This window comes from Camelus dromedarius, chromosome 26 (assembly GCF_036321535.1).
Source record: "Camelus dromedarius isolate mCamDro1 chromosome 26, mCamDro1.pat, whole genome shotgun sequence".
Classification (NCBI taxonomy): domain Eukaryota; kingdom Metazoa; phylum Chordata; class Mammalia; order Artiodactyla; family Camelidae; genus Camelus; species Camelus dromedarius.
Genome location: NC_087461.1, coordinates 13,763,503 through 13,790,531, shown reverse-complemented (window position 1 = coordinate 13,790,531; position 27,029 = coordinate 13,763,503). Strand labels below are relative to the sequence as shown.

Sequence of the window (27,029 nt, the reverse complement as noted above, 5' to 3'; positions counted from 1 at the left end):
TTCCAGCCCAGAAACATGCTGTACAGCACCTGCTGCCCACCAGAGGCTGGGCCCCATTGTAGTTCTTTTCCCTTTTTTTTTTGTCAGAAGAGCTCATTTTCTCACCAGTTCTTTCCCCCAGAGGTTGCTGTCTCAGAAACAGGGAACCATTTTTAATTGTTTTTTTTTTTCCCCACTTCTCCGTCTCGGTCATTAAAGGCAATGTTTCACTTATATGGGGCTTAACTCCTCTCCCTCACCTGGTAGAGTAATGTTTAGTCACATTAAAATGAAACCAGTCCTGCAGTTAGCATCTAGTGACAAGTGTAATTCATTTATGTAAAACTGTACAGTCCAAATGTAAACATACTCAATGCTTATTGAACATCCAGACACACAGCTTAGGATAAATTAGGAAAAATATAACATCTGTTTCTGGAGCTGAAGCACAGTCACTTCTAAGTAATTTGTGCAGATTTCTAGTCTGGTTCAAGGTGACTCTCCCAGGACAGGGTGGTCTCCCACCTAAAAGCAGGGCCTCAGACAGTTAACAGGGCAGATGGCTCCAGTTTGCTGACAGTAGAATAAACCAAGCGGGTGTTTACTTCCTTTTTATCCCACTCCTGATTTTTTCATGTCCTCTCACTGGCTTTCTTGGGTATGTCCTTGGTCTGTAGCTGCTTCAAGTTCGTTTTGGAAAGAGGCAGCCTTCAAAATCAAGTTAAATGGCTCAATTTTCACATCCTCTAAGCACAGCTTGCCACCATCACATTTTACTGCTGCACAGGTTGGATGACTCTCCAGTATAGAGAGTGTCTCTCTCTCTCTCTCTCTCCCCTTGTCTTTCTCTGGTTGGTGTCAACAGCACCCAAGATGTGTGTGTCCCTTTAAACATTCCCCGGGTTTGCAGTTCACCTGTACGTTTGTGATTCAGCACACGCCTGGCAAACTGACAGGCAAATCAAAATTGAATATTCTCTAAAAATAACGCAAATTGGAAAACCTCTAAAACTTTTCAAAACATAAATGATTTCCTAAGCCATTTTCCTGCCATAGTTTAAAAATAAATCATTAAAATAAATGAGTAGTTTTATGAGTCAACTCATTTAGAGGCAATTTCTATCGTATCATGACACGAATTTTTATTTGTTTCCCTTTGCACAAAGTCATATGTCTTTTGTCCAAGATGAGAAAGCCTTTTCTTCCTGCTTTAATTTTGCTTACATTCCTTATGACAGTCTGAAATCACCAGCTAGTACATTCTCTTTGGATTATCAGTTATGGCTTTGGTTATGATCAAATAATATTTGTGAAGTAAATTTTGAAGTATTTTAAAGCATCACACAAGGTATTGAATTTCTGTGAAATATTTCATTTTCAAAAATCGGTTTTAATCAGGGTGCATGGGGCATAGGAAGTCCCTTTTAGTTAGTCGTTTGATACTAATTTAAAAACAATAATTTGATACCTAGTAGTCTGCATTCAAAATGCATAAAATAAGTTACAGTTCTTGAATGTCATAATTCAACGAACATCGGTGATTTGAATGGAATGACAGGACCAAAGAAGCCAGTAGATTAAAATAAAAATAATTCTGTACCAAAGAGTCAGAGTCTGTGGGTTAAAGTCCTTGGCCACTGCTTGTTTGTCTTTAGAGCAATTACTAAGCCTCTCTGGTCTAAGTTTCTTTATCAGTAGAAGGAGGGCGGAGGAGTGGCTTATTTGAGCCACTTCTTAATCTCACGATCTTTGATTTTGTGACTAAAATTAAGGCCATTTAATTTCATTCTGATCTTTGCAAATTGTTCGTGTCACCTTATTGCTTTATTTATTTGCAAAATTCAGCCTAAGCATACAGAACGTATTAATATTTGTTATATACAAACAACTGCAAATGCTGATGGCTCAGCTTCTCCTTTCTTCTCATCAGTTCCTGTTTGCCTGGTATGTGGGCTCCCATAGCATCCCGTCCTGTGGTACTTGCCCAGCCTGATCCTCTCCGTTCTGCCTTCCCTGTCCTTTCTCACTGGCAGCATCAGGACCTTGTCTCTCCCTGGACTAGACTGGGAAGGGCCACGTTCCCCAACTTGGGCTGGTGTCACTTCACCATGGTCCATGGTGATCCCCACCTGCTTTGAGGTCCATGCATCTTTCCCCCTCTCCTTCCTTCTCTTGGGTTTCAGTTAGGTGACAAGTGTGGGCTGAGGCTCTAAGAGGGGACTTGGTGCATGTCACCCAAAGAACCCTGCACCAAACACAGTCTATCCAGCCTGGGCTGTAGCTTCCATTCCCAGAACAAAATCAGAGAAAGAGGATCATGTATTTCCCAACTATAAGGCTCTACCACTTAGAGGAGTTAATTGGCTTTTAGAAGAAAACAACTTGGCTTAATATGGTCTCTTGGCCTCATAAAATCTAACTACTGATTCAGGATGCAAAGCCTGAGACCAAAAGAAGAGGACAGTTACAATTTTTTAAAAATCTGAGGAGGATAAGCAGAAACTGTGAGACACAGATTAAAAGACTTCAAGACAAATACGAGAGAGATTGTTTTGAAAGTGAAGGAAATTTTATTGTCACTTGACTGACACAAAAGAAAACAGTTGACAAGCATTTATTGAGTGCCAGTTGTCTACCAGATCCTATGTTAAGAATTAGAGACATGAATTAGGCATGGTCTCCATCCTCAGAGAGTTTATCATCTGATAAAAGACACATACACTAAGCATAATTTTAATAAAGTGGAGCCAATTCTATGATAACAAATAGAGAATGGTACAGAAACGTGAAGTCTGGTGGTTGGTCAGTGAAGAGTTCTGAGAAGAGATTATGTGTGAAGAATGGGGGAAAGAACACATGAGCTGGAACTAAAGGATGAAAGTAATGTGGAATTCGTGGGAACCTGTAAGGAGTTCGGCTGGCTGAGAAAATAGCTGGAAATTAGGGTGCAGAGTCAAGCAGACACCAGACACCAAAGAGGCACTTCTTTGGGTGCTTTAGTAAGAAGTCGGAACTTTATCCTTAAGGGAGTAGAGGCCATTGAAGGATGCTAGTTGGAGACATAGATGATCTGGTTTGCCTGCTGGGAAGATTGCTATGACAGTTGTATGGAAGATGAACTGCAGAGTGGCAAGACCAGAGGCCAAGGGACTAGTAAGGGGCATCAAGCCAGAGGCTGAGTTTGTGCATCGATCACATTTCGGAGTCTAGCTGGGACCCTGATCCTGATGGAGAAACAAAACTAAGGCCAGGCAGTTTACCTGTGAGTTGTTAATGTTCGAAGAAGGCATGTTTTTGATAATTTATTCCATATATTAATGATTTTAAAACCAAGTACCTAATTTTTTCCTTAAGCTCTTAAGTCTTGCTTATATAACCTTTTTTTTAAGGTTTCATTTTTTTAGAGAAGTTTTAGGCTCACAGCAAAACTGAGTAGAAAGTACAGAGATTTCCCATATTCCCTTTGTCCCCCCTCTACCCCCAGCCTCCTACACCATTCACACCCCACACCAGAGTGGTATATTTGTTACAACCGATGACCCTACGTTGACTCATCATTATCATCCAGAGTTTATAGTTTACGTTAGGGTTCACTCTCAGTGTTGTACTTTCTTTGACTTTGGACAAATGTATAATGACAGGTAGCCGTCATTATGGTATCACACAGAGTAGGTTCACTGCCCTAAAAATCCTCTCCTCTGCCTACTCATCTCTCCCTCCCTGCTAACCCCTAGCAACTACTGATCTTTTTACTGTCTCCATAGTTTTGCCTTTTCCAGAGTGTCATATAGTTAGAATCTTACAGTAGGCAGCCTTTTCAAATTGGTTATTTCATTAGCAATATGCAGTTATGTTTCCTCCATGTCTTTTCAAGTCTTGCTAGTACTGAATAATATTCACTTGTCAGGGTTCACCACAGTTATCTGCTCACCAACTGAAGGACATCTTGATTGCTTCACATTTTGGCAATTATGAATAAAGCTGCTGCAGACACCCAGGCACAGGTTTATATGTAGACATACATTTTCAACTCCTTTAGGTAAATACCAAGGAGCACGATTACTGGTTCATGTGGTAAGAGTAAGTTTAGTTTTGTAGCAACCTGCCAAACTGTCTTCCAAAGTGACTCTACCATTTTTGCATTCCTACCAGCAATTGAATGAGAGTTCCTATTGCTCCACATCCTCGCCAGCATTTGGTGTTGTCGGTATTTTGGATTTCGGTCATTCTAATAGTGGCACAGTGGTATTTATTTTGTGATTTTAATTTGTGTTTCCCTGGTGACATATGATGTGGAGCATCTTTTCTTGTGCTTATTTGCCATCTACATGTCTTTTTCAGTGAGCTGTTTATTAAGATTTTTGGCCCATTTTTAAATTGTGTTGTTTGGGTTTTTTTTTTTTTTATTGTTGAGTTTTAAGAGTCCTTTGAATACTTTGATAACAGTCCTTTATCAGGTGTGTTTTTTGCAAATATTTTCTCTCAGTCTTTGTTTGCCTTCTCTCACCTAAATGAATGCAGTAGCCTCCTGACTATTCCACGTTTCCATCTGTTCCACTTAGTAACCAGACTCATCAGTTTAAAATACAGCTGTTTTACTTTCTTCATAGCCCCTTTTTCCCCCTGAAATGTCATGTTTAGCTACTTGTTTATTTACTTAATGTCTGCCTTCCCACTGCCTGAATCCCCCAAAGGAACAAGGATCATCAGTCTTGCCTGCTGCTGAAGCCCCTTTGACTAAAACAGTGCCTGGCATGAAATATGTGTTTATTGGATAAGTGAATATATAGCTATATACATATTTATTCACTCAACAGATATATTCATTTAAATATTTATTATATTCATTGTATATATTTGTTATATATGAATGAATAAATATCCCCAAAGATTGTTTTCATATACAGTTTCATCAAAATTGTGGGGTGTTGCAGTGGGTGGGATCATTGTTTCTGTTAAGTGCAGGAGCTGGGCTGGAATAAATACAGCAATGTAAGAAAATGATAAAGGATTTTTTTCTGTCCTGTACCTCACTGAACCATGAACATGATTGGAATGACACCTAGAAGTACCATAGACTCCTTGACAAAATTCTTCCAGTGCCTCCAAGAAGCCGTGTGTGTGTGTGTGCACACGCGCTCTTGTACGTATATATGTATATATCACCCAAGATTGCAAGGAGATACTAACAAGGTGATGGTGGATGACCTGGAAGCCACTGGTTGAGACTGAGTGAGAAGGATTATAAAGCAAATGGAATCATCTTTTTGTAATCTCCGGAGTGGGGGGTGCGGGAAGGGAAGATGAGTAAACTATTTAAGATGAATAATACAGAGCTACACCAACTGATCTCTCTTGCAGGTCTTGGGTTTGGCAACTACTGGATGAGAATATATATTTATGTGTTTGTAAATGTATTTCTGAACGTACTTTTGATGTACTTTAGGGTTTTATGACTATAAACTCTAAACTGTAGTCCAGATTTCTGACGTCCTAGTTAAACCATACGTAGCCTCTGATTTTGGTGCTGAGATTTTTTTATTTTTCTTCCTTAACTCTCCTTTATCCACACATATAGCCTCGCTTTTGAGGGGCCTCAAGGAAAATGAACACATGGAAATGGACACATCACATTCTGAAGTTAAGTTTTACATGGATTGATTAATCTATGTTAATTTAATGAATTAGGTTTTCTACTTCTTCTGAGGGCTGCTTTTCATTTCTATTTTTTATTCATATTTGCATTCATAAAATGTTTTTAATTACTCAGTGTTTTAGGCACCATGCTCACCTCTAAGATTAAAATTACTAGGAAGGCCGAGCTTAGTTGGGTCCTTGCCTACTTGGGTCTCTTAGTTTGACGTCATAGTCCATGGGATGACTTTGTTATGCTGGAGCCTAAAGATTCTTTCCCCAGTCTGTCCACAGCCATGGTCTCTGCCTTGTTATGCTTACAGCCTTTCTGTGCTGTGTTTCAGCAACTTGGAAGTGTGTACAGTATACTTGCTGCAATCTTGAATGTTGGAAACATTGAATTTTCTTCTGTGGCAACTGAACATCAGATTGACAAGAGCCACATTTCTAATCGTGCAGCTCTGGAGAACTGTGAGTTTTATTATCTTTCATTTAAAACTGAACTGTTGAAAAAAAAAGTCTGATGACATAGTGCGAGTGTCACATAAGGATCATTTTAAGCAGTTGTACTTTTATGGAATCCTAAAAAAGAATACTCAGATTCAATTTGTGTAAAATGAAGTTTTTAAAGTCCAGTATAAACAGATCTCATGCCTACAAATTAACTAATTACTGCAGAAGACACAATTAAAATTTAGTAAACTGATCTGAAAAAGACTTAAAGTTGTTATTGTGTAGATCTGGCATCTCTATCATTTTAAAAGTAATAAAGACTTGACTATTTATTTTCATACTGGATGGGTATTTTTACACACGTTCATCTTGGGTTGATTAATTTTGGAGTCATTTTCTATGCAAGAAGTACATCATGGTATTTGCTTCAAATCAACTTTTCTCTTACCAGCAACTTGATGAATTATTTCAATAATTTAAGGTTTCTCACTGATACCTTCCAGTGGCAAAGCTTTTTTATTTAGAATATACCCTATTTTTTATTTTTAATATTGGCATGTGCCCTCACAATTTCAGATTTGTTTCATTCATAATCTGGGAAATGAATGAAATCCCCATCATCTCCACCCCCTGAGTCCCTGAAACCAGCCTGGTAATATAGCAGAACAAGTGTCTGAGGTTGGCATATAATGACTGGCAGGTATCTGGAAACCATTCTGGTTTTTCACATATAAAGGAAACTTAATTGGCACATAAGGTATTAAGTTATCAAAAGTGGAAAGAATAACCAGAAAATTCGAGCAATAAGATTCAACCCTCATCATCTGATCATAATTAGAAGAGTTATCACCAACGAATAGAAGAGCTCCAACAAGATATGTTGTAGATGTGAGTATACTTAGAAACTGCTAAACTAAAACCTGATTTTGATGACTGAAAACCTATTTCCATATAGCATTAGACAGTTATATGGATCACACATGGTTTGTATTAATAGGAATATAGTTAAAATGAATTAAAGCACAGTCTGCAACAGCCACTCATGGAAAATAGAAATTTTACTAATTTACATTAAAATAATTTATAATTAAAGTTACAAGGAATTATCTCCAAGCCAAGGCCATGTTTCCAGATGATTTTACAGGTGCATGGTCTCAACCATGTCCATTCTATCCCATAACTCTCTCCCAAATACGACCTTTCCTCTTTATCTCCATCACCATCACTCTCATCCAAGACAACATCATGTCTCACCCAAACTAAGCGACTGCCCAGTTGTTTATTCCACATTAGTTCTCAAACTTTTCCAGGACTTTCCCCACAAGTCATTCAGAAACCACTTAACACATGTATAAGTGGGTTCCTGCAATCTCCCTCCCCCTTCCTTGTCCCTCTGCCCACTTATACTTCTTGGTTAACTTCCCATTCCCTCTGGATAAAGACCATCAGGACTAGAAGTTTGTCATACAAAGTGTTGCACTTAGTAGTATATCCCCAGGTAAAATGCCAGGCATGTAGTACACACTCACTAAATAAATATGTCAAATGATACATCTCAAAAATGTTCTCCTAGGGCAGTCTACACAAGCATTAGAAATAAAAGCAAGAATAAACAAATGGGACCTAACAAAACTTACAAGCTTCTGCACAGCAAAGGAAACCATAAGTAAAACAAAACGACAACCTACGGAATGGGAGAAAATTTTTGCAAATGAAACTGACAAAGGCTTGATCTCCAGAATATATAAGCAGCTCATACGACTCAATAAGAAAAAAACAAACAACCCAATCCAAAAATGGGCAGAAGACCTAAACGAGCAATTCTCCAAGGAAGAAATACAAATGATCAATAGGCACATGAAAAAATGCTCCGTATCACTAATTATCAGAGAAATGCAAATCAAAACTACAATGACATATCACCTCACATCAGTCAGAATGGCCATCATTCAAAAGTCCATAAGTGACAAATGCTGGAGAGGCTGTGGAGAAAAGGGAACCCTCCTACACTGCTGGTGGGAATGCAGTTTGGTGCAGCCACTGTGGAAAACGGTATGGAGATTCCTCAAAAGACTAGGAATAGACTCACCATATGACCCAGGAATCCCGCTCCTGGGCATATATCCAGAAGGAACCCTACTTCAGGATGACACCTGTACCCCAATGTGCATAGCAGCATTATTTACAATAGCCAAGACATGGAAACAGCCTAAATGTCCATCAACAGATGACTGGATAAAGAAGTGGTGGTATATTTATACAATAGAATACTATTCAGCCATAAAAACCGACAACATAACACCATTTGCAGCAACATGGATGTTCCTGGAGAATGTCATTCTAAATGAAGTAAGCCAGAAAGAGAAAGAAAAATACCATATGAGATTGCTTATATGTGGAATTAAAAAAAAAAAACATAAATACAAAACAGAAACAGACTCATAAACATAGAATACAAACTTGTGGTTGCCAAGGAGGCAGGGGATGGGAAGGGACAGACTGGGATTTCAAAATGTAGAATAGATAAACAAGATTATACTGTATAGCACAGGGAAATATACACAAGATCTTATGATAGCTCACAGCGAAAAATAAAATGTGACAATGAATATATGTATGTTCATGTATAACTGAAAAATTGTGCTCTACACTGGAGTTTGACACAACATTGTAAAATGACTATAATTCAATTAAAAAAAAGTTTAAAATAAATAAATAAATATGTCGAATGAGTGAACAACGTGGGAATAGAAACAGACATACCAATCAATAGGAGACATTGTTCAGAAACAGATGCAAGTGGAATTCCCAGAAATGGCATTACAAATCACTAGGGCAATCAGTTTTGTAGGGACAGCCAACTGGGTGGCCATTTGTAGGAGAGGGAATCTGAAGTCTTCTCACACACCACATACCACAGTGAATTCCAAACATGTATCGACTTAAATGCAAATAAGTAAATAAATAAAATGAATACACAGAGCAAAATGTATTTATATAATCCTAAGATGAAAAAAGACTTAAAGAACTCTATGTGCAGAAAACCAAGAGCAGAAATGATTTTTGAAAATGAAGATTTGACTACATAAAAATTAAAACTCTTTCACACTAAAAAAAAAAAAAAAGGAAAAAGAATGAAATTGCAATGCAAATGAAAAAATGAGGGAAAGTATTTGCAGCATACATATCATTATTCTCTTTAAACTGTAAAGAGGGCTTATAAATTGATTAGGAAGAGATGAATATATCAGTGAAAAAAGGCAGTTCACAAAATAAGAATGACGAATCACTAATAAAAAATATGAAAAGAAAGTATTCAGCTTCCCTAGGAATCAAAAACAAATTAAAAGAAGAAAGCATTACTTTTAAAAATAATAATCCTGTGTCCATGAAATTGTGTTGAAATTATTTAGCTTTCATCTGGCTGATACGAGAATAATGGTTCAGAATTTTTGAAGCGCAACTAAACAGTATGTATTAAAAGGCTTAAATATGTTTATACACTCAGAACCAATTGCAGAATTTAGGCAATTTATGCTAAGGAAATAATACAAATCAGGAACACAGATTCATGCCCAAAAGATTTATCCTAGCATTCTTTACAATTGTGAACATATGGAAATAACCTAAACATCCAGCTATTTAAAAATTAATGTTATAATCAACTATACTTCAATAAAAAATAAAATTCAAAAACTTGATGCATTATGATACATGGCAGAACATTATGCAGCAAATTTAAATTTTATTAAACAATAGTCAACAAAATGGGAAATGCTTAAGACATTAGGATAAAATGCATGGGCAGAATAATGATAATAAACATGCCCAGAAGGAAAAGAAATGCAGAATTTTTCTTTGAAGGTAGGGTTTCTGCAGTAAGCCTATAGTGCTTCTACAGAGTGAAAAACTATTTTGTTTAAATAAGGTTCCACAGTTTTATCCATATAACCAAGAAATATCTTGTCCCAAATGCTAAATGTATATTTAAAGTGTTCAAATTTTTTTAAAAGGAGAATAATTGATTTGAAAGATTAGCTTGACGTGAAATAGTTTGGGTTAAGTATGTTTATTATATTCAAAAATGAATTTTGCTCACTGAGTTTAAGTGCTATTCACTTAAAATCCCCTGTGATATTTAATTAACATTAAATGTTAAATGTTCAGGCAACAAGTTTTAGCAGACTTTTGTCATTGAAGTATGTAACTGAAAAGTAGTATGGTAAAAAGTATATGAATGTCATGATGTTTTATGCAAATTTGTTTCTATATTGCAAAAGATACTTAAAATGCATTAGTTTGGGTCGTCGTGGCCGAGTGGTCAAGGCAATGGACTTGAAAATGCATTAATTTGGGTATATCCCTGAAGCCTAGGTAACCTTACAATCAATTTCTACATTTTGAAAATGTGTATATAATAGTGGTATCCAAATGATAGCAAAACTGTTCATTATGTTTTTAAACTATTTAACATAATTCAGTGAAATTATGTTTGGCATCAGCTAAACAACCACTGGTTTGTACAGCTGGTCACTCTCAACCAGTCCGGGCTGAGTGGTGCTACATTTTACAACAGCCAACATTTGACCGGTCAGGGTAAGCAGAGGAACATGATTAAGAAGAGACGAAGGACTCCTATTGAATAGTGACTTATTTTTACATTATAAAATCTTCACATATTTATTTCATGTCATTTGAAGAAGGTGAACTACATTTTCATTCTCTGGGAAATTACTCGATTGTCATAATTTCTTCTAACCACCTATCTGGTTTTTTGTTTGTTTGTTTTAGCGGCTTCTTTGCTTTGCATTCAAGCAGATGAGCTGCAAGAAGCTCTCACGTCCCACTGTGTGGTCACCAGAGGAGAAACCATCATACGACCCAATACTGTAGAAAAAGCTACTGACGTCAGGGATGCGATGGCTAAAACTTTATATGGACGCCTGTTTAGTTGGATAGTCAACCACATTAACAGCTTATTGAAGCACGATGCACCACCCAGGTAAAAATCTTCATAGAAATGTTTTCCCCCAAATGCCTGGTGATGTAAATCTGCTTTCTAATTTACTGATTTGTACATGAGTCCCTTTGAAGATATTTCTAATTGGTATCACTTAATTAGTAAAGGTATATTTCTAGTAGGTCTGTTTGGTTTCCCAATGGTACCATTTCATTGCACCATGTATCTGCAAAGTTTTAAAACTGCTGGACCATAAAAACTGTAGCAGTATGAATAAACATAATAGAAAGTGATTTTTTAAACTATTTCTTACTATCAGTTTATATGTTCTTGGATTAGAAGATGTGCCGTGATGCACATACCATTTTACACTTGCATAAAATGTCTGTTCAGCAGTTTTTTGTTTTAAGGGATTGAATTTAATCTTCAAGGCAAAAGAAAACATGCTTTTCATATTTTAACTCTCACTGTAACCCAGTAAAGGTAGGTATGACCTCCAATGAAATTTGGTTCAGAAATGCTCTCAGTAACTAGTAAATCATGGAGCAGAATATGAACAATGTTACAGAGCCATGACAGATGTAAGATATACAGAACTTAAATCTACGACCTGCCTAGTACCTTGTCTTTGAAATAAAGATAACCACAGCCACCACTGACGGAGGGCTCTCCACACACCACAGATTGTGCATAGATATGTTTATACATTTGTTCTGCCGTAAATTATACAATTGTCAGAAATTTGTATTTGAAAAATAAGATGGATTCCTACCTTAAGATCACCTCATGTGCACCACACTTGCTTACTAAGCATAAAAGATTTCATATACATTTCAGGCATGTAATTCACTGTTATTTCTCCCTAAATACATGTCACATCATAATATTCAAAATAATCTAAGAGATTATCCATTATCCCTCCATGTTTTTAACTGTCTGTCCCTCAAAATTGCTTCTTTTCAACTCCCTGTCGAACTGTACCCTATCTGACTAGATCTGCAAATCACAACCCACTTTGCCCGTTACAATTTAATGGCCAAGACAGTTTGTATGTTCACGTGTGGCCATTTGTAGGATGCCAAGCTTTCAGGTGAAAATGGAGAAATTCCAGAATTTTTCTATATCTGTGTATTCCATAAAATGTAGGCAATATCTTCAGATACTTGACCTCATTTTCTTAGTTGTCATCTGCATGTTTGACACTAAGTGGTACCCAGGAAGCTGTGACTTATAAACAGGTGAATCTGCTGCAGTAGCCTGCCACTGCTGGGTGACTTTCCTTTCCATACACTGATGAAAACTGTTCAAATCTTAGATGTTTACACTTTTGGTAGTTTAAAAAAAAAAAAACTAAAAGAAGACCATTCGAGTAGTTTGGTTCAATCTGTCAAGATTTACACCAAGATTTTGGAGAGATGTGTTCTGTGCCAGGCTTGCCCATCAACTCGTCGTGTGACCTTGGGCGAGTTACTGCATCTCTCAGCCTCTCCTCCTCGCAGTTAAAAAGAGGCATGGAGTGACAAGTCGTGGTCTTCATTGTTGGTGGGTATCCTGGAGCCTTTTAAGAATCTCTTGAAAACTGTATCCTCCACTCCAAAATAAAAAATGGATCTTTTTCTACATACCCACCAAAATATTGCACACAGTTGTCATTCCAGACCTTTTGAAGGCCATTAGCAGATCCCAGTTTAAGGATCCCTGAACTAGCTCGTCTCTAAGATCCTCCTGGCTCTAACACATTATTATTATTTGAGTTAAATAACTATCTCCGTGGGACCCTGTGGGACAAAGAGATTGTAAAAGAATAATAATTTTGACTAAACCAGGATAAATTTTAACTAGACATTTTTGTCTTATGTAACCACATTGAATTACACTTACTATTCAAAATAGGAATTTTCAGAGACATTCAGGTATCTTTCCTTTAGTCCATCCCATCACATGTTCAAAGTATTTTGTAACTCTGTATTCTGAACTCAGTCAGTTCTTCCAAATATAGGGAACACCCATCAGTTCACAGCATGTGGTTGCTAGCTGTCATCTCCAAAGTTAACCGAGAATACATAAATAATGAACAGAAAAGGAAAGGTTTGTACTCTCCTTTTTAAATTCACAAGGAAATAACTTTGCAGTATATATATTTCTTGGAGGAGGAGTATAGTGTTTGACCAAGTCTCTGACCTTTAGTGAACAGAGGTGACCATTATGGGGAGGCAGGGGGAAAAAATGCATTTGGAACACTGAATTGTAAAATAGTATTTAATTGTATTTTAAAGTATTTAATTCTAAAATAAATTCACATATGCTTATATCTTTCTCCAGGTTGCTATTTATTCCGTGTTAAAAAAAATTAGGTGTAACTAATTCAAAAACAAATAACAATTCTTTAAAGTAAGTAAAATAGTTTTAGCAAGATGTTTAAATTGTTCTCTAGTGAGAGACTAAATACTTTTTCATAGAATTTTTGATTTTCTGGCATGGTTTATATTGAACATGTTTATTCTGTGTTCTCAGTGCTGGCTAGGTTTTCCTGCGATTCACGAGTCACTCAGGGCTGTGATTTTTGTGTTTACAAACCCATAGGAGAAAAAAACATTTTGTTTAAGTATACAAAAGAGTATAGGAGTGGTTTCTGTAGTATAAGGAAAATATTGTAACATCTATATATTAAAATCGATGCTACCTACTTTATATTCTGTGGACAGAAGCTTTTTCAATTAAAACAATTTTCACTCTATATCCTGGTACTAGGTTTTTTTGGGTTTTTTTTGTTGTTGTTGTTGTTTTGCTAAATCACAAAAGTGAGTCTGAAAGATCCTGCTTTAATTACCTCCTGAGAAAATAAATAAGAACTCAAAATAATGTCTCCTAAAATTTCCAGTAGGAATGGTGATGAACTAAGCATTGGCATTCTGGATATATTTGGCTTTGAAAACTTCAAAAAGAATTCCTTCGAGCAGCTGTGCATTAACATTGCAAATGAACAAATTCAGTATTATTTCAATCAACACGTCTTTGCATGGGAACAGGTGAGCTGTGGTATTTTATTCTACGTAGTATGGATGCATGTGTGTGTGTGTGTGTGTGATGTGCAGAACTGTACTATGAAGCAAAATCTAAATCATAGATTTAAAATCTTAAACACTTGATAATGATCAAAAAAAGATTTCCTTTTCTCCATGCTCGCAGTGAAAACAAAAACAAGCCAAAAAGCTAGTATAAACATAGGGTGCCTTGTTATGTGATGTTGGGTGTCTTCCACCAAAAATCATCAGACTCTCCTCCAAAACTTAGCAGCTCTGAGCCCTTACAAGCAAAGAAGTTTCCTTTGGAAATTTAAATCAGCAGATATATCCAGCTGTTTCTCTTTCTGTAGACTGTATAGCTGAAATTCTGTTTGAAATTTAAATACCCATCTAAAATGCATTAACTTCAGAATTCCAGTAGCTAGGCAACAGAACGCAAGATAATAGATTTGATGTAAATGCCATGAAATGATAATTCTGTCAGAGTGCCAAGTGTAATTTATGATTCAGCTTCAAAAATCAGAGACTTACTTGAATTGCATTTGGCAAAACTGTAGTATTAAAATTATTTTATCAAGTCTAAAAGAAGTAGTCGTATTTTATATAATGTAGTGTGTCATTGCTCCTTTAAATAATACTAAATTGTTTTGTGTTTACTGATTAAAACTGAGGTTTTTATTAAGTCATATGAGCTGCTTATATATTCTGGGATCAAGCCTTTGTCAGTTTCATTTGCAAAAATTTTCTCCCATTCCGTAGGTTGTCTTTTTGTTTTACTTATGGTTTCCTTTGCTGTGCAGAAGCTTCTAAGTTTCATTAGGTCCCATTTGTTTATTCTTGCTTTTATTTCTATTGCTTGAGTAGACTCTTCTAGGAGGACATTTTTGAGATGTATGTCAGATAATGTTTTTCCTATATTTTCTTCTAGTAGGTTCGTTGTATCTTGTCTTATGTTTAAGTCTTTGATCCATCTTGAGTTCATTTTTGTGTATGGTTTAAGAGAGTGTTCTAGCTTCATTGCTTTACATGGTGCTGTCCAGTTTTCCCAACACCATTTGCTGAAAAGGCTGTCTTTATTCCAGTGTATATTCTTGCCTCCTTTGTTGAAGATGAGTTGACCAAAAGTTTGTGGATTCATTTCTGGGCTCTCTATTCTGTTCCATTGGTCATTATGTCTGTTTTTGTACCAATACCATGCTGTCTTGATGACTGTAGCTCTATAGTATTGTCTGAAGTCTGCGAGAGTTATTCCTCCAGCCTCTTTCTTTCTCTTCAGTAATGCTTTGGCTGGTTTATATGATGGTTCCATATAAATTTTATTATGATTTGTTCTACTTCTCTGAAATATGTCCTGGGTAGTTTGATAGGGATTGCATTAAATCTGTAGATTGCCTTGGGCAGTGTGACCATTTTAACAATATTGATTCTTGGGGAAGATGGGGGAGTAGAACGACGCTCGCAGGTCACCCTCTCCCACAAATACACCAAGACCTACATCTACAGACCCACTCAGCCAACCAGAGCACCTGTGGAACTCCAACAGAACATCGCCCTCTTCAAAAGATAAAGACGCCAAAAATCTGGTAGGAGAAAAGGAAAAAAGAAAGAACAAAAGGCAAAGCAGCGCGGGACGGGTCCCACGGGGAGGGAGCGGCAAAGGAGGACTGGTGCTCGCTCGCTGGGTCTCCCCTCTCCAACTGAGAGGCCAGCGGGACGGAGGGGGAGCCTCCGAGGCTCGGATCTGTACAGAGCAGCCCTTGACTAACAGAACTAAGTTAAACCGGCACAGAGCGTCCCCCCCGACACCCAGCCTGAGACGCCGGCCGGCAGCCGCAGGCAGAGCCAGGCTGCACAAGCCGGGCGGAGGACGGAAGTGGCTGCACGGAGGCAGCCCCGGGGGAACGCAAGGGGCTGCGTGCCGTGGCTGTGGGTGCACAGGGCAGAACAACCTGGGCCCTCCATAAAACAGCAAGGTTGATGTGCTCTCGGGGGAAGGGTGCACACCCCCATCTCTGAAAACCCGAGGAAAGTTTTTGGGGGAAGAGAGGCGGGGCTCAGGCACAGCCGCCATATCCTCCGCGCTGAGCACTCAGGCGGCGGCGGGGGCGAAACCTGCATCCGGACCGAAGGGCTTAGCAGCCTCAAAGGCCAGACTGAGACTGGCCTGCAGCCCGGGGCAGATAAGATCCTTCCATCCTGGTCCCTCAGAGAACTTGCTCCACAAAGACAAACAAGGAGCTGGGTTTTGGCTCAGAGCAGGGACAGGGCTGTCCCTCGGTCTTCCCCGAGCCCACCCGTGGAGCGCCGACCAGGGCGGAGCGCGCAGCCGCACAGAGCAGCGGAGCTACAACATCTGACTGCGGCATCCGGAGGGGCAGCGACCCGCCCGCCCACAGCAGAGAGCTGCACCTGACCCAGTGTTAGGAGGAGGCGCGATCTGCTTGCCGACAGGTGCTGGGAGCAGCACAGAAGAGGGCGCCAACGGAGGGCCTCTGAAAACAGCAAGCTGAGCTTCCAAAACAGGACGAAGACAGAAAGACTTCACATTAAAAGCACACAGACTCCAGGAGAACACTGACAAACGCCCCCCTTTTTTTTTTTTTAAATCTGTTTTTACCTGTTCTATTTTCTATTACTCTCTTAATCTTTACTTCTTAATTCATTTCTATTCCTCTTGGGTTTTGATGTCCTGCTATTGATTAGACACAGGTTTCAAATACATCTATTCATCTCCCCCCCCCCTTTTTTTGTAAAGGTTTCAAAAGGACGTCTCAACCCGATTAATACTCTGCTTCAACTCACTCTTCTATTATTCATTATACACTGTTTTCAAACCCTCTTTCTCCCTTCTTTTAAAATTCTTTCTCTCTCTCTCTAATTTTTTTTTTCTTTTTTTCCTAAGTTCTATTCCTAAATAGGCATCAGATAGATAAAATCCTTAAGGACCAAAATAAACAACTGATACTCCATAAACCACAGTGCCAAAGAGGTATGAGCAAGATGAAGAAGCAGAAAAACCTTTCCTAATTAAAAGAACAAGAGAAATCCCCTGAAAGAAAGATCAATAAAATAGACATCGATAGCCTACTAGATCAAGATTTCAAAAAAGGAGTGATCGAATTGCTGAAGGAATTAAAAGAGATAGTGTTTAGAGATATAAAATATGTCAAAAATGAAATTGAAGCTATAAAGAAGAGCCAAGTAGAATGGGTAAACTCATTGACAGAGATGAGGAATGATCTAATAGCTGTGCAAAGCTGACTAGATAATGCAGAGGAACGAATTAGTGATCTAGAAGACAGGGCAATAGAAAGCACCCATTCAGAAGAACTACAAGAGAAGCAAATAAAAAATAATGAAAATAGCATAAGGGACCTATGGGATAATATAAAGCGTCCCAATCTTCGCATAATAGGGGTCCCAGAAGGAGAAGAAAGATCAAAGGGGATTGAAAAGGTTTTTGAAGAAATTATGACTGAAAACTTCCCAAACTTAAAGAAGGAATCAGATATCCAAGTACAGGAAGCTCAGAGGGTCCCAAACAGGAAGAACCCAAATAGACCCACACCAAGACATATCATAATCAAGATGGCCAGAGTCAAGGATAAAGAAATGATTCTAAAGGCAGCAAGAGAAAGGCAAAGAGTAAGTTACAAGGGAACCCCCATAAGGCTCTCAGCTGATTTCTCTACACAAACACTACAGGCCAGAAGGGAGTGGCAAGATATGTTCAAAGCCCTGAATGAAAAAAAGATGCAGCCTAGGATCCTTTATCCAGCAAGGCTATCCTTGACGGTAGAAGGAGAAATAAAGAGTTTCACAAACAAAAAAAAAGCTGCAGGAGTTTAGCAACACTAAACCCATGCTAAAAGAAATATTGAAAGGGCTATTCTAAATAGAAAAGCAGCAGGATGCTACAGAAATGAGAAACACACAACTGGAAAGGTGATAACTCATGAATTACAAATAAAGTAAACAGGAAATTATAAAAGAAGACATACAAATCACTGAGAGTGGGAGAGGGAGGCAGGGAAATATAGAATATTTTTTCTTTCTTTTTTTAAAATTTTTTTAACAGTAGGATGGGTTTGAGATCATGTTACTATCAGTTTAATAAAAACAGTTATAGTAATGGGTTGATAGATTTACAAAAAAGGGTAACCACAAGCCAAAAATTTACAAAGGAGTCACAAAAATTAAATAAAATCCATGATAATACAAAGGAAAATTACCAAACCACAAAAGGAAGAAGAAAGGAACAAAGAGGATATACCAATTCAACTGCAAAGATAAGTTCAAAATGGCAATAAACACACATCTATCATTAATTACTGTAAATGTTAATGGACTAAATGCTCCAGTCAAAAGACACAGAGTGGCAGACTGGATAATAAAGCAAGAACCTTCAATATGCTGCATACAAGACACCCACTTTAGGGAGAAGGACACATATAGATTGAGAGTGAAAGGATGGAAAAGGATATTCCATGCAAATGGAAAAGCCAAAAAAGCAGGTGTGCAGTACTGATTTCAGACAAAATAGACTTTAAAACAAAGGCCATAAAGAAAGATAAAGAAGGACATTTTATAATGATTAAAGGAGTGATACAAGATGAGGATATTACACTCGTTAATATATATGCACCCAATATAGGAGCACCTAAGTACATACAAGAATTACTAACAGAGATAAAGGGGGATATTGATGGGAATACAATCATAGTTGGAGATTTTAACACTGCATTGACATCACTAGACAGATCTTCCAGACAGAAAATAAACAAGGCAACAGAGAAATTAAATACTACAATAGAAAAACTAGATTTGGTGGATATTTTCAGGGCATTACACCCCCAAAAAATAGGATATACATTCTTTTCAAGTGCACATGGAACATTTTCCAGGCTCGATCATGTACTTGGGCACAAAAGAAACCTCAACAATTTTAAGAAGATGGAGATTATCTCAAGCATCTTTACTGACCACAATGCCATGAAACTGGAAATCAACAACAGAGAAACAAAGGAGAAAAAAAGGAAAGCATGGAGATTAAACAATATGTTATTGAAAAAACAATGGATCAATGAGGAAATCAAAGCTGAAATTAAAAAATACCTTGAGACAAATGATAATGAAAGCACAACCACTCAAAACCTATGGGACACAGCAAAGGCAGTGCTAAGAGGGAAGTTTATAGCGATACAGGCCTTCCTCAAAAAAGAAGAACAATCTCAAATAAACAATTTAATCCACCACCTGAATGAATTAGAAAAAGAAGAACAAAAAGCAGCAGAAGGAAGGAAATAATAAAGATCAGAGAGGAATTAAGTACAATAGAGATTAACAAGACCATAGAAAAAAATCAACCAAACCAAAAGCTGGTTTTTTGAAAAAGTAAATAAAATCGACAAACCTCTGGCCAAACTCACAAAGAAGAAAAAAGAGAGAGCACAAATTAGCAAAATAAGAAAGGAAAATGGAGAAATTACAACAAACAAAATAGAAATACAGAATATCATACGAGAATATTATGAAAAACTATATGGAACCAAACTGGATAACCTAGAGGAGATGGACAAGTTTCTGGAAACATACTGTCCACCAAAACTGAATCAAGAAGAATCTGAACACTTGAACAATCCGATCACTAGAAAGGAAATAGAAATAGCAATTAAAAACCTCCCTACAAATAAAAGTCCAGGACCGGATGGCTTCACTGGGGAATTCTACCAAACATACAAAGAAGAACTCATACCAGTCCTTCTCAAACTCTTCCAGACAATTGAAAAGGAGGGAATACTCCCAAACTCATTCTATGAAGCCACCATCACCCTGATACCAAAACCAGGCAAAGACACTACAAAAAAAGAGAATTATAGGCCAATATCACTGATGAACATAGATGCCAAAATCCTCACCAAAATTTTAGCAAATAGAATCCAACAACACATAAAAAAGATTATACATCATGACCAAGTGGGGTTCATCCCAGGGACACAAGGCTGGTTCAACATACACAAATCAATCAGTGTAATACATCACATCAACAAGAGAAAGGACAAAAACCACATGATCATCTCAATCGATGCAGAAAAAGCATTTGATAAAATTCAACACCCATTTATGATAAAAACTCTCGCCAAAGTGGGTATAGAGGGAACATATCTCAACATCATAAAAGCTATATATGACAAACCTACAGCCAGCATAGTACTCAACGGTGAAAAACTCAAAAGCTTCCCACTAAAATCTGGGACAAGACAAGGATGCCCACTATCACCACTCCTATTCAACATAGTCCTGGAAGTCCTAGCCATAGCAGTCAGACAAGAGAAAGAAATAAAAGGGATCCAAATTGGAAAAGAAGAGGTAAAAGTGTCATTATATGCTGATGACATGTTACTATATATAGAAAACCCTAAAAGGTCCACACAAAAGCTACTAGAGCTGATTGAAGAATTCAGCAAGGTAGCAGGTTACAAGATTAACGTTCAAAAATCAGTTGCATTTCTTTACACTATCGACAAATCAACAGAAGAAGAAAGTAAAGAAACAATCCCCTGTAAAATAACACCCAAAGTAATAAAATATCTGGGAATAAATCTAACCAAGGAGGTGAAAGAATTATGCACAGAAAACTATAAACCATTGATGAAGGAAATTAAAGAAGACTTTAAAAAATGGAAAGATATTCCATGCTCTTGGATTGGAAGAATCAATATTGTTAAAATGGTCACACTGCCCAAAGCAATCTACAGATTTAATGCAATCCCTATCCAATTACCCAGGACATATTTCACAGAACTAGAAAAAATCATAATAAAATTCATATGGAACCATCAAAGACCTAGAATTGCCAAAGCATTACTGAAGAGAAAGAAAGAGGCTGGAGGAATAACTCTCCCAGACTTCAGACAATACTATAGAGCTACAGTCATCAAGACAGTATGGTATTGGTACCAAAACAGACATATAGACCAATGGAACAGAATAGAGAGCCCAGAAATGAACCCACAAACTTTTGGTCAACTCATCTTTGACAAAGGAGGCAAGAATATACATTGGAATAAAGACAGTCTCTTCAGCAAATGGTGTTGGGAAAACTGGACAGCAGCATGTAAAACAATGAAGCTAGAACACTCCCTTACACCATATACAAAAATCAACTCAAAATGGATTAAAGACTTAAACATAAGACAAGATACAATAAACCTCCTAGAGGAAAACATAGGCAAAACATTATCTGACATACATTTCAAAAATTTTCTCCTAGAAGAAATAAAAGCAAGAATAAACAAATGGGACCTAATGAAACTTACAAGCTTCTGCACAGCAAAGGAAACCAGAAATAAAACAAGAAGAAAACCTACAGAATGGGAGAAAATTTTTGCAAATGAAACTGACAAAGGCTTGATCTCCAGAATATATAAGCAGCTCATACGACTCAATAAGAAAAAAATAAACAACCCAATCCAAAAATGGGCAGAAGACCTAAACAAGCAATTCTCCAAGGAAGACATACAAATGATCAAAAAGCACATGAAAAAATGCTCAATATCACTAATTATCAGAGAAATGTAAATCAAAACTACAATGAGGGATCACCTCACACCAGTCAGAGTGGCCATCATTCAAAAATCCACAAATGACAAATGCTGGAGAGGCTGTGGAGAAAGGGGAACCCTCCTACACCGCTGGTGGGAATGCAGTTTGGTACAGCCACTGTGGAAAACAGTATGGAGATTCCTCTAAAGACTAGGAATAGAATTACCATATGACCCAGGAATCCTGCTCCTGGGCATATATCCAGAAGGAACCCTACTTCAGGATGACACCTGCCCCCCAATGTTCATAGTAGCAATATTTACAATGCCAAGACACGGAAACAGCCTAAATGTCCATCAACAGATGACTGGATAAAGAAGCAGTGGTATATTTATACAATGGAATACTACTCAGCCATAAAAACTGACAACATAACGCCATTTGCAGCAACATAGATGAACCTGGAGAATGTCATTCTAAGTGAAGTAAGCCAGAAAGAGAAAGAAAAATACCATATGAGATCGCTCATATGTGGAATCTAAAAAAAACCAAAAAACAAAAACAACAAAAACAAAGCATAAATACAAAACAGAAATAGACTCACAGACATAGAATACAAACTTGTGGTTGCCAAGGGGGTGGAGGGTGGGAAGGGATAGACTGGGATTTCAAAATTGTAGAATAGATAAACAAGATGATACTGTATAGCACAGGGAAATATACACAAGATCTTACGGTAGCTCACAGAGAAAAAAAGTCTCAATGAATATATATATGTTCATATACGACTGAAAAATTGTGCTCTACACTGGAATTTGACACAGCATTGTAAAATGATTATAAATCAATAAAAAATTTTAAAAAAACTGAAGTTTTTATTTAAACGTAAAATAAATTGGAAGTATATGAACTTTTTTTGATTCAAAATATTTAGGCTTATTGCAAATTTACTTTGAAATCGCATTTTAAAAACAGCAGTCACACAAAAAAGTTTAGATTGTGACATTTCTTAGGTCAAAAAAGGGACATAAGTTTAAGATAGTATCTGTGTTTGCACAGTTCTCAACTATCCCAGGGTCTTGTTCCAGCAAACATTCATTCTCTCACCCTCTCCCTCCACCCCTTCCCCACTTCTCTCCATCAGGGCCATCCTTTAGCCTAATTATATGATGGAATCTTCAAAAGTCTCTATAGTCATGACCCTCTCTCTTCCATTCACAACCAAGCTCCTTGAAAGCATATTTAGTATTCATTGCATTGTGTTGATTCCTTCCCCACCTGGGTACATTGAGTCCATAGCACCTGGCCCTGACCTCCCCCGTGCTATTGGAATGGCCCTAAATCTCATCAGTCATCAGTATCAGAAACATTTTAGTCTCCCCATTATTAGCCTTTCTGTATTTCTGACCCTGTTGGTAGACTCCTGTTTTTGGAAATTCCCTCCTTTGGCATCCCTAATGTACTTTCTGTTTCTCTGCCTCTTTGATGGGTTCCTGCTTTACTCTTCCTGCACCACCCCATAAGCCAGTGGTTCTTGACCCTGGCTGTATCTTAGAATTACTTGGGTATCTTTGTAAAATCTCATTGCCCAGATCCTGTCCCAGTCCATTTAAATCAGATCTCTCAGGATGGACCTAGGTATCACTATGTTTTAAAGTTTCCCAGTCTATTCCAGTGTGCAGCCAAGGCTGAGAATTACTGTCCCAAATGCTAGCTTCCAAAGAGTTCCATCCTTGACCCTTTTCTATTCACTAGGAAAGAATCTATTTCCATTATTTCAACTGCCCCCTTCGTGCTAGGGGTGCTCTAGTCCCACCTCCAACCCATGCCTCTCTCCGAACCTCCTCCATTTAGGACAGCTTCCAGAACTTTATCCAGAATTGAGCTCATCATCTTTCATTCTCACTTATATTCTTTCTCAGAGAATGACATCTCTGTCTACCGACTTACTCCAGCCAAAAGTGTTATGATACATTTCATTTCTCTGAAATCCAAACTCAAAAGACTTATATTCCTCCCTCCTCTACACTCCAGCAAAAATATTTGACAGTACAGTATTTGGTTTACATTTGCATTTCCCTCTCGTTGGGCTGAAAAATCCTTGAAGCCAAGGATTGTACCTTAATTCTTCTTGTATCTTCAGAGCCTGACATATAGCAAATGCTCAGTAAAGATTAAATCAATGTCATCTTGCTTTAATAAGACTCACAATGTTCACAGAATCCATTCTAAGCAGAAACTGAAATAAGTAAGTTTTTTTTTTTTTTTGCTTTGGGCTATTTGATAAGGATTTGTTAGGATTATTTGTTTCATGGGACCAGGTGCATCTTCCTCCATTTCCCATTTGATTCATTAACAACTTGTGTTGATAGACTTCTGTTAGTCTTATCTTTCAGGGGTTGAGGCTAAAACCTGGTTTATTGGAACTACTCTTTAAAAAATCTTTCAGTAATTATTTGCTTTTTAGTTTTTACAGAATGTTAACAGTTTACAGTTTGATTTACACATTGATTGATAGCCTTGAATTTCATTTATGATCCTAACACTCTTAATTCTTTTGTCTTTGGGCTTGCTACAAGTGAAGCTATTCTATGACTTTTTAAAAAAATATCCTTGATTGGCTTTCAAAACAAAACCAACTCAAAATTGCCTCCAATGAATTAAAAATGCAACTAGGATCTGGGATTATGCAAAGCACTTTGAGGAATTAAGGCCGTTCCCAATCCCTACAAATGCCTTCCTAGGGTAATGACCGAAGAATCCCTGCTTCGTAATCTTAAGAGGCCAAGCACTGGCAGCTGAGTGATCAGGTCTGTGAATCTGTGATCCGGAGGGCTCAGGAGTAGTCAGTGATTCTGTTGAGTTTAACATGTGAGTGCACGTGTTTGGGTTTGTTTTTTTTTTTTTTCTTTCACCCTTTCACTCCCCTGTGAAAGCAAAAATTATAACTGAGAAATTTTTATTTAGCTGTATTAGCTATCACAGATAAAGAGAGCACATTTACACCAATTTCTATACGTGAGAAACAGCCATTCAGCCAAATCATTAATTAAAATCACGGTCACACTTTTTCTGGTCAAATAAGAGTTCCTCTGTTTAATAAAGCCATTATTGCTTATCAGGAAGGCATAGTGTTGTCAGTTTCATGGACATACACATGACATGTCCAATCTGAGCAGGATTAGAAACCTTGCAAGCCTTGGGCTGCATCTTCACAGATGAAACCACTTCTGGTCCTGCTTAAACCAACAAGTATTACCTTTATTGACAGTCCTACATCGGAACATAGGTTAAGATTTTGCTAAAGGTATTTCCTTTTTCAGCCTTAGTTCGGTTTGCATGTAATGTACAGCAGAGTTGGTTGTGAAGACACTTTGAATATCATTTTCCCATTACGTTCCATTACAACAATAATCAACAGACTGCAGTAAAACACTTTTAGTGAAAGAGTTTATGTCAGTGACCTAATCCATAGTGTTGAGTGGACAGTTTTGTTTCTTGGTATGGTTGCCTCCAACCAACCGTTTGTGTTCCTTTTGAAACATATTCCCAAATCATTTTCAACTCGCTGGCAGCTGTGCCTCCTTTCTTCCCAAAACCTACTTTTCTATGGACATAAATTATATTCCTCAGACTCTCAACCCACAACGGGGAGCATCCAGAACTTGTATCTTTTTTTTTTTCTCCTTATTATGTAGATATTTAGAATGTCTAAGAGAGCTAGTATGGAGTATTTTTTTTTCATTTTTCAGTCAATAGGTAGAATTGTTACAATTTGACTGCATTACAATTTGCACATATACAATATATTGTGTGTAAATACATATAAAAATATACTGCACATATTTTTTAGTTTACATATATGTACTGATCATTGTTTCTAAGATAGAGTAGTATTCTTCTACTGTGTATAATATATAGCTTCTGAAAATTTTCTGAAGTTCGATATTTCATTTGAAGCTAGTATCTGAATATAATATTTGAAGCTCTCATACTCTTACAGCACTAGAAGAACCATGTGACTTTAATAAAGTTTAAAGGAACAATCTATATTTGAAAATGATAGTTTGAAAATTGGATAATAATCTAGGTCCCCACCCCTGCAAACAGACAAAGAGGAGTATGATCGCAATCTTTTAAAATTCTAGACTCTTCTTAGTAATGACTCCTCTAAGTAAGTTGCAACTGAAAAATGTATGCTCTTCTCTTAATTTTATTAATTCCATGGATGGAGTATCCATATTTCAGCCTTCCCTGATCCATTTGTATAGCATTATTTTAATGCACACTATTTTCATATTTTTCAAAAAGCTTTTAATTAGCAGCTCAAGGAGCAGCCAACAAGCCATTGCATTTCTGATAAGGAAGGTAGCTGTTTGAGGTAGCCCTCACGCTGAATCTCCATGGTAATTATGCAGCCAAGATTTTGTTTTTGTTGGGTTTGGTTTTGTTTATTTTCTGGTTTTCTTCCATATGAAAGAGAGCTCAACAGTAATGAAAGTGTGATAGAAAGCCTGAAGTTCTCTTTGAGTGAGAGTCACGCTAGTGCTGTAGCTGTGGGTTTTGTCCTTTTACTTTTGCACGGTGGTGTAATCATAGTGGTACAGAACATACAAAAAGAAATAAGCCCTGTTCTCTAGAAGTTCACAATTCAAATCAAGGGAACACCAACCATTGATTAGTCCCCCATGGGCATGAGTTTGAATTAGAACAAATGCCATCGTTCTGTAGGGCTGTTAGGCATCCAGAACTCTGTAGCATTGTGCTGTGGTCCTGAAGATTCACTCTACTTCCTCATAGGCCTATTTATACCTCGGATTAGCTTTCTGATCCAGGAGTGCAGCACATTTTTCTGGCCATTAACTGAACTAAAGTGTATTTTTAAAGTGAGCTATTAATACTTGGATAAGCCCTATGAGGATAAGCTTTTGCATATATATATAATTTATATATGCACCCATGAATTTAGAATTAAAAGTCAGAAGTCATTTTATAAGCAGGAAGCTATTTGCAGCACATAATGGAACAATAAGTGCAATTATGGATCTGGCTTCTCTCACAGAAAGTGATGTGTATGAATTTTATCTCCAGCTGTTCATATCCTAAAGTTTAAAGCTTTTGGGATTTTGAGTGTGGGCTCCAACATATAATTTGTGACAATTACAAAGAAGAAAAAATTCGTTCATTTATATAGTATCTATATTTTCAACGTTTTTTAATATTTGTAAAGTAAAAAGAATCAGTCATCTGATAAAAAAAAATGTGTGGGTAAATTAATACAAACCCCTTCTAAGTGCTTTCAAATTGTTGTTTGCAAGTGTGAATTTTTATTTTATATCCAGCTTTCTCCCCTATGACACGCACCATGTGTGTGTGGTGATGTGGGCACCATTTATAGTCATTTTCCTTAAACATTAAGACAGCTGTGCATT

At 37.3% G+C, this 27,029-nt stretch overlaps 1 protein-coding gene across 1 annotated transcript in view; it reads left to right on the top strand.

The window, feature by feature from the left end:
- MYO3A (myosin IIIA) overlaps positions 1-27,029 on the top strand; it is a 191,732-nt gene that overhangs the window by 98,470 nt on the left and 66,233 nt on the right. Inside the window, exons 17-19 of the mRNA XM_031444637.2 lie at positions 5,958-6,084; positions 10,858-11,068; positions 13,908-14,055. Of these exons, the coding sequence (XP_031300497.2) occupies positions 5,958-6,084; positions 10,858-11,068; positions 13,908-14,055 (486 nt within the window). The remainder of the gene's footprint in view (positions 1-5,957; positions 6,085-10,857; positions 11,069-13,907; positions 14,056-27,029) is intronic.